The sequence below is a fragment of the Notolabrus celidotus genome, chromosome 18, assembly GCF_009762535.1.
Source record: "Notolabrus celidotus isolate fNotCel1 chromosome 18, fNotCel1.pri, whole genome shotgun sequence".
Lineage (NCBI taxonomy): Eukaryota > Metazoa > Chordata > Actinopteri > Labriformes > Labridae > Notolabrus > Notolabrus celidotus.
This window is the reverse complement of record NC_048289.1, coordinates 30,488,603-30,501,257: the sequence shown is the minus strand read 5'-3', so window position 1 is coordinate 30,501,257 and position 12,655 is coordinate 30,488,603. Positions and strand designations below refer to the sequence as shown.

Here is a 12,655-nt window from a genome sequence, read left to right as displayed (position 1 = left end):
ACCGGTTCACTAACTTTCCCCAGGACCAGTTCACTAACTTTCCTCAGGACCAGTTCACTAACTTTCCCCAGGACTGGTTCACTAACTTTCCCCAGGATCGGTTCACTAACTTTCCCCAGGACCGGTTCACTAACTTTCCCCAAACAGCTCAGAGTTTAGACAAACAGCTCCGTCAGACACCCGGAGCCGAGCTCCTCTGCGTGCACATACTACCCTTCAGCCTCCTCTGCTCCGGGCGTCCCATGGTCCTGATGCCCTGGAGACTATGGAGTGATAAACTAATAAATGATAGAAGTCCTGATTCTGAAGTATTTTGTGACTCAGCACTCAGAGACCGTTTGAAATGAATAATTTTTAGATTCTGGAGTTTTGATGTCTTTAGATTCAGAGTCAGATGGCTCAAACATGCAGGCTGTGAACTCTCTCTTGACCTGTCAATCAAAGAGTTAGGCCACGCCCACACAGTCCTGAGAAATGCTCTGACCTGTAAAATAAGCTGTTTTTTAAACAGAGTTTTTTCAGAGTTATGTTATAGTTACATTACATTTTAATACTCTATATGGATTTTAAATATTCATATGTATGTTTTCTGAGGCTTTAAAATAAAATACAACTACAGCTCTGACCTTGGAGGCTGTGTCGGTGTCAAAAAGCCCAAACTAAGACACCTCAGTCGTTTTAATCCTCTGAAACAACAACCTGGTTTGCACACAGCTGTGAAAACATCGCTCTCACGGTCCAAGTTAATAACGGAGACATATTGCGAGCCCCACGAGTAACTAGCTAGCTGGTATCACGCCAGGTAAGAGAGCAATCCTGGCGAGCCGCCACAGCAACAGTTGGTGACTAATAAATCATGAGAATAATGTGAAATTGAAAGAAAGGAGTGTGTAAGAAAATGATGTAGCCTCCAGGTTTTGGAGAATGAAGCTAATATTGAAGTGACTTAAGCATGCAGTCTCTCAAACGGCCAGCAGGGGGCAGTAACCTCCATGGTGCACTTTAAAAACTGTCTTCTTGAGTGTTTGGTTGTTCTTGAAGACACTCTGAGGAGACCTTTGTTTTTTTTTTCCACTTATTATTATTGAAAAGAAGCCTGCTGAAATTTACATGAACTGCATAACCATGCTGAGCTGATAATTCAAAACCCCTCTGGCTCCACTTTGTCTGCAAAATATGATTACTGAGACTAAAAGTTAAACAGAGAGGAGCCAAAAGAGGAAGAGTCTATGAACCAAACAAGAAGCAACTATTTCCTGAATATCTAGCACAAAATATTCTGTAAGTGCATCTCGTTTAGTCTCACAGAGAACAGCCACAGAGAATAAAAGCATGCATTAAGAAGAACTCGTCCTGCTGTCCTACCTGGTTTCTGTCTCATTCCCCATTAGAGGTGATCCAAACCCTCCTGCGCCCCCTCCCTCTCCTCCAGGACCGGCCATCAAGCAGAGCTGCTCTGCGGTCAGTCCCATCCCTGGGCCCTGGCCCCGGGCTTTGGGACTGTCCCCAAACACTGAAGAGGTCACAGAGTCCCTTCTCAAGCTTTGCCTCCCCGGAGAGCCTCGGCCGGGCATCGTACCCCCGTAGGAATCTCTCATGTCGGGTATCTTCTGAGGGGAGGACGGCTGAGGCACCCGCAGCCCCATGGCCAACATGGACGCAGCGTAGGCATCGTTATAAAGTGGTCCTCCTGGCCTGTAGAGGGCGCCACTCTCCATGAGCTCTCCCTGTAAAGCAGCTGCTGTGTAAGAGGTGAGAGACCGCATTGATCCAGCACCTCCTCCTCCTCCGCCTCCTCCTCCACCTCCTCTGCGGTATAAGGAGCCATAGGGGTCTGCTCGAGCTGGCAGGGGGGAGTGAGGACCTCCTGCCAGACTCAGCCGACTTGATTCTGGACCCAGAGAGTAGGGGTCTGCATAGATCCCCCCTCCCCCACGCTCGTCCCCCCGCAGCAGCACCATGCTCCTGGATCCCCCCACCTCATCGTCAGGCTTCACGTCCCTGCGCTCCAGGATGGCGCTGGAGGAAGCGGCGAAGGCCTGCTGGGCGTGGTGGGGCTGGTGGAGCTGTGGTTGCTGGTGGGGAGAGGAGTGGTGGGACTGGGAGTGTGGGTGAGGGTGTGGGTGAGGAAGGGAGTGAGTGTGGTGAGGGGGCCCGGCGTAGGAGGAAGGTCGGCCCCCGCTGTAGAGGAGTCGGGCACGAGACGGAGAGCTCTGGGGCGAGGCGGAGGAGGATGAATGCTGGGAGGACATGGGCGGGTTGCTGAGGCGGCGGCTGGGCGGTGAGTCCTGAGGAGCGTACACCATCTCTCTCTGAGGAGGAACAAAGAACAGAAACTCAACTTCAATTTATTTTTATGAGATATTTCAGAGAAGGAAATAAATCCTGTTGAGTCAAACAAACAAATGAACCTTTCCTCTTCTGCTTTTAAAGAAAAACAACTTTCTTCATAAACAGGATTATTCCTCTTTCTATTATCCCGACAGTGAAAATACCATTGCCAGGAAAATGGAGTTTTAAGCATCAATTCTCACAGCCAGAGGTGGGATAAAATATGGATATGGTAATAAAATGTCATCCAGACGCATGAGATACAACCATGATATCACTGGGAGCTCAAATATTGATCAATGCAAGAACAAGAAGACACTTTAAGCAAGTCTCATGATATTATTTGATAGTATTTCATAAAAGGCTAGAGGAAGAACAGAAGTCATCTTCCTGTCTGACGGTTTGCACGACGTGGAATTATTTTAAAAACACTTAAATCTGTTTCAGGAGTGATTTTTAAATGCTGAAAAAAGTCTCTAAAAGTAGTATGGGAGGTCGAGCCTTCAGTTATCAGGCCCCTCTCCTTTGGAATCATCTACCAGTCAGGGTCCAGGAGGCAGACACCCTCTCTACTTTTAAGAGTAGGCTTCAAACTTTCCTTTCTGATAAAGCTTATAGTGGACGCTTTGTTGCAAACCGTGAAATTTGTGTCACATCTGTCATGAATCGACTTCCCAAAACACCAGTAAGAAGTGTCCCCTCTCTGTTTTACTCATCACTTTTAAACTGGCATGTTTTGGCTCCATGAGAATGCATGGAGTGGAGATGCTAACAGTTCCTCTCCATAATCAGACGCAAAACAAGAGCAAAGCTGCAAAACTGTACGGGCGTGTTTGTGCTGGAATGTCATTAGCACAATATGTATAGTGAAATTGGACCTTGACATGGATTTTGTCTCGGTTACGTTATTCTTCTCTCTTAAAAGTCACTTTTTAGATGTGAACATCCAATTTAGTATACATGGGAAAGTCTAAAAGTAGTATGGGAGGTAGAGCCTTCAGTTATCAGGCCCCTCGCCATTGGAATCATCTACCAGTCAGGGTCCAGGAGGCAGACACCCTCTCTACTTTTAAGAGTAGGCTTCTAACTTTCCTTTTTGATAAAGCTTATAGTTAGAGCTGGATCAGGCTTGGACCAGGTCTTAGTTATGCTGCTATAGGCTTAGACTGACACACTGGGATCCTGTCTTTCCCTCTCTCTCCTCTCTCTGCCTGTCTCTCACTTTAACTCTTCCTGTCCCATTAAAGTTACTAACCATAGACCTTTCTGGAGTCCCTGAGCTCCCTTGTCTCGTAGGTTCCTCTGGATCTCTGCTGTAGATTCCTTTTTTGGGGTCTGTCATTCATCCTTTCTTTCCTTCTTTCTTTTTTATTTCTTCTTACTTTCTTTCATTCCTTCCTTCTTTCTTTCTTTCATTCCTTCCTTCTTTCTTTCCTTCCTTCCTCCCTTCCTTCTTTCTATCCTTCTTTCTTTCTTTCTTTCTTTCTCTCTTTCTTTCTTTCTTTCTTTCTTTCTTTCTTTCTCTCTTTCTTAGAACATAGAGGTGATATTTAATAAGGAAATAACTCATTACCTTCTTCTGTAAGGGAACATATGTTAACAGGAAGTCAGACTGGAGATCGGGCGTTCTTGATTACATAAGTGTCTGCAGCATTAAAGAGGATTAGACACATCACTGCTGAGGGAAATTAACTTTAAATGAAGCATATATAGGAGCTGTGTGATTAGACGGGGGCGAGCAGGATATTACACACAGATAATACAAAGTAGCTTCTTTTTTTTACACATTTAAAAAGGCAACTTGTTATTATAAGACATTATAAAGAACATTCAATCTGTATATAATCGTCACACACACGCGGAGTCATTTCCTCAGGTAAATAGCCACACAAAGGTGAGCACATTCCAGCAAAATCTCATTACCCCCTTAAATCTGCTCCGACTCTTTCACAAGGAAGGACCCTGAAAATGTCCCAATGTGACAGTCAGAGGCTCAGGATTCATTTTGAGCCCAATAACAGGAGTTTGTCACAGAGTTTAGATTGTAACCGGGTCAAGATAACCTTCTCTCAGGGAAGGTCGTCTGAAACTGTTGCTCAGTTCTTATAGGAGTGAAAACCAGAATCTTTTGGTGTGTTTTAGGAATCTAAATGAGTATTCTCCATGATGCATCTTTGGAAACAAAACAGAATGTGTTCCTTTCCTTCAATCATATATATCCCTCAGCAACATAATGCATAGAACTGACTGTATCGCATAACTGGTGAGGGATAGAGGCAGAGCAGGCTCTTAAAAACAATCTCCATAGACTTTATAATCATATAGAGTGAGGATCAGACTACTGAATGTGGTTTTGCTACATCAAGAGAACTGAACAGGAAAATATGTCAGACTCAGGCGTCCAGTTTTCTGCCTTCATGTTCTTACAGAGATAAATAAGCACGTCCACATGGTCGGGTGTCAGTCAGGAGCACAACTGTGTCACAATCAGTCTGACCAGAGATACTGGTGTGCCAGTTTGTGCAATATTATGACTCTGCATTGACCACCAGTCTGTCAGCGTTGTATCCAAAGGTGAGGAAACGTCCTGTAAAAAGTTCTCAACCTCTGTGTCCATGTTGTTAGTGGATGCTACCCCAAAAAGATCTATCATGGAGACTTTGGTGAGTTAGTTCCCATTGATACATGCTTTCAATGACACCATCCTGACAGCTGAATATTAATGAGACCAGGCATTGTTTATTTCTACCTGCATTGAGCACACTCTTCACAGAGAGTTACTTTATACTTGATTAATTGCTGACATTCCTAGTTAAAGCTGGGGTTGGTAATCAGATTTAGATCCACTTTTTGTTATACTGGTTAAAATGATCTTTATGTCCTGATGGTAATCAGTACATGATGTGTTCTTAAAAAAGAGTGAAAAAAAGCTGCTATCTACAGCCGGAGTAAACCTGGGAAAACACCAACCAATCACCGTTTTTTGGCTCCCCAAATTTTAAACCAATCAAATCCCGTCCAGCCGTTCTGCCCTCCTCCTGCAGAGCGTACATTTCCCCGGCGTGCACTCTGAGTCCCCGTCTCCTGCCTCTACTTCCCCTGACTCTACTGACTGCCCCTCTCGCTTGACCTCGGGCCTGTCCCCTCTGACCCGATGAGGTGCTTTACTCAGGACTGTAGTCTGGATCAGAGTCTAAAAAGCTCTCACCAACAAGCAGAATAATTAATGACGTTCAGTAAGTCCTACAGAAAATATATATTTATTGTAGCGTCCGTCCGGACGCTGTAGTGATGACGAGCCGATTGGTGAACACGTTGATCTTTAATAACCGGTCACTGTCTGCCGTGATCACGCCAACCAACAAAACAACAATCAATGTTTGAATGAATGAAGAACTTCTCCTCTTGTCTCTCCTCTCTCCCTAGCTTTAATAATTTACATTGCTAGAAAATCAAAACTGGTTTTCCAACCTGTGTTTGATACTTTCTATAAAGAGTTAACTCTCTCAGTGTAATATCTTCTGTTTTCAATTTTGCAATTTTTCTATTAGAGACTTAAAGCTGGGGTTGGCAGTCTCGGAAAACTAGCATGAATTTGAATGTAGCATTTCCTCATGACTCCGTCTAACCCCTCCCCTCCCCCCTCAGAGCTCCTCCAAAACGACGCCCCCCCCGGTCCTCACCAAAACATTCTCATAGTGAAAGTTAAAAACACAAACAAACATGGCTGCTGTTAGTACTCACAACTATCATGCTAGCATTATCCAGTTGTCATGGTGACACGATATCAGGAGAAAAGTTATAACACATATATAATACTGTAACAACTCTACTGTTTGTTAAACCTGTTCAGTGTAGATGTTCTTAATTCCTACAGTGTTGACGGTCAGTGAAGGCATCAGGAGAGGTGTAGAGTGTGTGAGCGGGAGAGAGGAGAGACAAGAGGAGAAGTTCTTCATTCATTCAAACACTGATTGTTGCTTTGTTGGTTGGCGTGGTAACGGCCGACAGTGACCGGTTATTAAAGATGAACATATTCACGAATCGGCTCGTCATCACTACAGCGTCCGGAGGGACGCTACAGTACATCTACATTTCTGTAGGACTTACTAAATGTCATTAATTCTTCTGCTTGTCAGATCCCCCGTGGTGAGAGCTTTTTAGACTCTGATCCGGACTACAGTCCTGAGTAAAGCCCCTCATCGGGTCAGAGGGGACAGGCTCAAGGTGGAGCGAGAGGGGCAGTCAGTAGAGTCAGGGGGAGCAGAGGCAGGAGACAGGGACGAGGAGTACACGCCGGGGAAATGTACGCTCTGCAGGAGGTGGGTAGAACGGCAGGACGGGATTTGATTGGTTTAAGATTTTGGCACACAAAAACGGGGATTGGTTGGTGTTTTCCCAGGTTTACTCCGGCTGTAGATAGCAGATTTTCTTCGCTCTTTTTTAAGAACACATCATGTATTGATTACCATCAGGACATAAAGATCATTTTAACCAGTATAACAAAAAGTGGATCTGAATCTGAACACCAACCCCAGCTTTAAAGTTGCATGACTGTGTTCAAACCCAAATGCATAACAGCACTAAAGCACTGTTTATTGCTCTACCTGGAGAGCTTAGTCAGGTTGTTAAGCTGCATGTGTAGTAGGGCTGTAATCATGTTAATCGCTATGCATTGTTTGTTTTAACGCGCTGGTATGCAATTTGTGTCAGACAGAATTAAAGCATCACTGAAACTGCCACTTATGAACTAAGTATACAGGTGCAGCTACACAGACTGATGTCAGTGGGCAACTGCATCAAGAAAGTTGACAAAGCTCTATTTTGGAATGAGTGAATTGCCTGAGGATGAAGCTAATTGAAGAAGTTAACAAGAGCAGAAAGTCTGTCAACATCATGGCAGACTTGAGTCCAAGGGACTTCCTTAGGTTGGCATGTTATGATATGCCTTACTGTCATGGGGAACAATAGTTTAATGCATGCATGTCCTGTATGAAACAGAGAAAGTGCACATCCTGTCGCATTAACCAGGAATCACTGGACGTCGGTGAGTAATCAGAATGATCTCTGAATAAATGCACACCATGATTTATATTGAATAAACACAGATTAAGCACTTTGACGTTGTCTCCTCTACGTCATGGTTTCAGACCTCACTGCTGCAGCGTGTGATTCTATCTGTAGTCAGACTCTGAGGCTGTTTGAATCCTCCTTTATTAGGATCTCTTCTCAGGAGTTTATCTTCAGTTATTCTGGTTTGTTTTCCTGTTTGTCTGTTTAGTCTTACTTTACATGAAACTTAATGAAAGGATGTCGTGCAGATTACGGAGGAACCCATTAAAATGAGCACCAGATCTGTATCAAACTCACGCTCCAGCAATAAAAGCAGATCTGACTCACAAACAAAGCCGTGGGGGAGGTTTGCTCTCCTCAGAGCTCCTCCACTTTCACATGTTTCTGACTGAGTGGCATCTAAAAATATCTTCATGTCACTTTAATTCGATGCGGTGTGCAGTAAGATTTTCCAGCCATTCACAGATGCTGCTGCGAGATTGACAGGAAAGTCTCCAAATTGCCCCCGTAAGTGCGCTTTAGGTTGCACTTGATGGCTTATTGATGGGCTGAGCATGAAGGGATTATCTTTTGGCATCTATCCTACATGTCAGAGAGAGAGGGAGAAAACAAAGCGGCGCAGGATGGAGAGCAGGATGGAGAGCAGTGAAAGTCGGACGGCACCAGGAGTAATAGACACCACGAGGAAGCAACAAAAGAAGACAACACTGTAATTGCTTGTGACGCATAAAGCTATCTCCTGGAGACGCTGCAAATTGAAAAACCAATATTTCTACATAATAACCCTTAGGCCTCTTACAACAACACCCTGTGGACAGCCTGGCAGCAGACTAATGACTCGAGTGCCATCATCTTCCACCTTGTATCCAAGCAACGGCCCGGTATTGACACTTTGCTTTAACGGAGCTGAAGACATGCAGACTCTTTATTCCACCTCAAAGACCCCCTGAAGTCACCAGATGTCTGGCTCAGGTACGGTCCCCCGAAGGAGAAGTTTAAAACCCCTCTTCATCCCGCTGAGGAAATTCTGCCAATCAATCTCATCCTCAACCACGAGCTGTCCTCCACTCCCAGGCCCCTCAGTAATCCCGGTCATGCTTTCATGGTCTGCAAACAGGGAATAATCTGGACTCTGCTGGCTGTGGTTCAATAAACTCACAAATACACACACACACAAATACACACAAATACACACTCATGTCCTAGTCAGTCACCTTGGCACTGGCAGAAGCAGCAATGCAGCTCGAACACATAAACCTGAAGGTGAGAGCGTCGGTTTGATAAGGCTGTAACACGCTCAGAAGATTTCAGAGACATGCACAAACCGAAGACGACCACGGAGTCTCATGAGAGAGACCAAAACTGACCTCTAAACCATGAAGAGGCGTCTGGGGACGTGCACACAGGCAGGCAAAAAAAGCAATCACACACGAGCATGTAAACAAAAGGGCCCCAGGGTGTTTGATTGACGACAACAAGAACAACAAATGTGTCAAAAGTGCCCCGCTGCTGACGCCGCTCCCTTTTTTCTGCCCTGTTTAACATGCAGATTCATTTCCAGTGAGCACGCCGCATATGTGAGCTTCTCTTTAATGTAATTTACCAACTTCATAATCGATCATATCCTATAAAAGCAGCGTTCTCTAACACTGGAAATTACCACTTTCTCATTTCCATAATCGCTCTGTAATTAGACGACAGCAAAATGCAAGGTCTTGTATAGAAAACACAAACACTGCAAAAAACTGAGCGACATTATCCTCTCTATCTGCTGGATGTGCTTTACACGGCTCCAGCTGTTACCCAATGCATATAGCATTAGTAATCATGCTAATCAGGCTGATGCCACAGTCATCCTGCCAGCAGCTGACGGATGAATTAAGATAAATCCAGAAGAGGCTCATCAATAAAGCAGAGAACAGGAGGGATGGAGCAGGTGCAGAGAACAGAGCGAGGACAAGTGGTCAGGAAGAGGCGATAAGAGGAAGCACTTCATAAACAAAGAGAGTGTGTTCTGCAGCTCGAGGTCAAAACAATAACTAGAGGAGTTGTGTGATGACTGCTGTGGTATCACAGAGGCTGTGAGCTGTGTCCTGATTCAGAGGCGGCACAGTCACTCCTCATCTCCTGATTTGAGATAAGGAGGTCTGTGTCACCTGGATTGACGGTATCTGTTACTTTAAGTCAACCGTGCAAAGGTCCAAAGAAGTCATTAAACCTTCCTTGAACCCAGACTAGACATAACCTAACAGCAGTGCACAAACAGAGCAAAATGCATGGTTTGTTTTCACATCAAGTTAAAAGGAAAAAGTCCATTCCAGACTCCCAAAAAGTCCTCTCTGTGTTTCCTTTTTAAACCATTCCCAAAAGAACTTGCTGTTTCAGTTCTTGGACCCAAAATAGACATAACCAAACAGCAGCATCAACTTAACAAGGCAACAAAGAACCTCAAACAGGAAAATGCAGTTAGAGGAGTTTTTATTTCACACAAAGATAAAGGAAGAAGTCCATTCCAGGAACCCAAAAAGTCCTGTTCGCGTTTTCCTTCAAACTGTTCCTAAAAAAAGACTTGCTGTTTCAGTTCTTTAACCCCAAATAGATGTGACCAAACAGTAGCATCAACTTCAAAAGGCAACATAGATCCACAATCAGGAAAATGCAGTTAGGAGTTTTATTTAACACCAAGATGAAGGAAAAAGTCCATTACAGACACCCAAAAAGTCCTCTCCGTGTTTTCCTTCCTAACCATCCCCCACAAAACTTGCTGTTTCACTTCTTGAACCCCAAATAGACGTAACCAAACAGCAGCATCAACTTCAAAAGGCAACAAAAACCTCAAACAGAGCAAAATGCTGAAGGTTAGCATCTTTATTTCACACAAAGATAAAAACATGTTAACCTTTTCTTGCAGTTCAATGCAAGAAAAGGTTAGCAATCCAGTGAATCCAGTCCATGTTTCACAGTTAGTCACTAAGTCCTCCTGTCAGCAGCCTCAGAGTTTAACGATCTCCAGGAACTTGCTGGGCTTTTGCTTTCAGAGGATGCAGAGGACATACAGGCGAGGTGCATCTATGACGTGGTGGAGGAGTGTCTGTGCAGAAAATACAGAGTGTATTTTAATCTTATAGTTTGACCTGTGTTCCATCTGTTTACATGGAAGATACAGGCTGTAAGGGCTGAACTGGAGTTGGCCAGTAGGAGGAGCTTAAAGTGTTTAGGCTTCACATTTGACGAACTATCAAGTCGTTCATGTTGTTATAAAGTTATATCAATCAATCTATCTTTATTTATAAAGCGCCAAATCACAACAAATGTTCTCCTCAGACTCTTTCCAAACAGAGCAGGTCTAGACCGTACACATCAAGACCGGATCAGATCCAGTCCCATCTTACAGACAGGACTCAGTCTGATCTCATCTTAATCCACCATGAGCAGAGCACTTTGCAGCATTTAGCAAGTTACAGTGACAAGGACAAACTTCCTTTAACAGGCAGAAACCTCCAGCAGGACCAGACTCATGTTAGACACACATCTGCTGAGACCATATTCATCTCTATTAACAGACTTCTTCATGCATGTGCGGCTAATAGCTGATCTTAGACGTCAACGATGCTCATCAGACTGTAAAGAAAAGCATTGGACGAGTCTTGACCTGAAGTCTTTTAACCTAAAGCCCAAGAAGTCTCGCTCATAATCTTCATCCTCATCAGACGACGGCAGATCGGCTCCAAGATTACAGCAAACTGCGAGTCAGCATCCTGCCCCGCCGTGTGTGCGTGTGTGTGTGTGTGTGTGCGCACTGCAGTGACGTGAGTAACTGTGAAGCGTTTTGTACTCAGGGTAAAAGCTCTTCAGGTCCATTCACCAACACTTTTACTACTACTACAACCCCGCTCTGCATCTGTGACCCCGTCCTCGGATGAACCAGACCACAGGCCGTCTCCTCTGAGCAGCTTTGATGATATTTTACAGTCAGCCAGCGTTCTGCCTACTCAGCACCGCCGAAGTGAAGCACTGGCCTCCATCCAAGTACAGTAGTGCTGCTGGAGTTAGGTCACATGACTCACTCACACCATCTCAGAGTGTATGAGACTAACTTATGTAAGGCCAACTGGTGTGTGTAAACAGAAATGCTACGTAGGAGAGGATGCTGGCACGGGGGCGAGTGGATTCTGAGGGGAATTACAGGATGTATTATTCTCGGGATGATTTGGTTGGCGGCGATCTGCCACCGCCAGAAAGAGACAAGCGTTTGTCTCGCTCTGTAATCTATGAGTCATAAGGCGGCTGCACAGAGAATAGAGTGGTAATGAAGGAAAAGGTGACTGTAGCTGAGGCAGGATCCTTCTTCTGGCTTCAGTTTGAAATAAAAGAGAACAAAAACAGACCAACACTGTACAGTCCCCGCTCTGTGAGGAGCTGTGATCAGGCTAAGATTCTTCAGAGAAGGGTGAGTCAGTGTTTCAGAATAAACATGTTGCACCCACACAAAGAGAAGGAAACAAAGACAAACACCTACCCTCAGGTCTCCGTTGGCCAGGTGTGGGTTGTGGTGTCCGGGGTAGGTGCCGTAGACGGGCTCTTTGCAGTAAATCTTAATTACGCAGCGGTCCTGAACGTCCCGCGGGTCCTCCAGCTCGTAGAAGACGTTCCGGGTCTCATCTTTGATCAACAGAGCTGTGCTGGGAGACCTGCAGATCGATACAAAACGCTGATATATCGTCCACACAGAGACAATTTCAGCTCCTGTTACCTGCTAATAATCATTGATGTACGCTCAGGTACACACGGAGGAGCTGAAACTGTACGATGGGCTGTAATCAGAGAATCAACACGCTCCCAACACAGCCTTACATTTAATTAATAATCCTGCAGAAACAAACAATGTGAAGCACTTTCAGAGCAGTTTAGAGGATAATCTATAATCAGCAGCTTGGTGAAATTACTATTGATTCTTAAAAATTAAGAAAATGTTCATCCTGTAAATAAAAAAAAACTTGTGATGAGTATGTCTGAGCTTTAAGGGACTGTGAGAAAGTCTCTGCTTTTCTGAAGTAACAAGATAATTATCTCAACATTATATCAAAAGTTTGTTATGAGAAGTATCCCAGCAGCACCTGAAGGCCACACAAGGAAATAGCCTAAACATGCTCTGGTTGTTCAGTTTAATCCAGTTGTATTAAAACTTTGACTTTAAGACATTGAGAGATACTCGTGTCTTTCAGTAACATAGATGGTATACAGGCACTTT

General features: G+C 44.5%; 1 protein-coding gene across 1 annotated transcript in view; it reads right to left on the bottom strand.

The window, feature by feature from the left end:
* The window catches only part of LOC117829817 (SRC kinase signaling inhibitor 1-like), a 97,294-nt gene that overhangs the window by 29,631 nt on the left and 55,008 nt on the right, over positions 1 to 12,655 (bottom strand). The window contains exons 6-7 of the mRNA XM_034707512.1: positions 11,924 to 12,095; positions 1,366 to 2,312 (exon numbers count right to left, since the gene is read on the bottom strand). Of these exons, the coding sequence (XP_034563403.1) occupies positions 1,366 to 2,312; positions 11,924 to 12,095 (1,119 nt within the window). The remainder of the gene's footprint in view (positions 1 to 1,365; positions 2,313 to 11,923; positions 12,096 to 12,655) is intronic.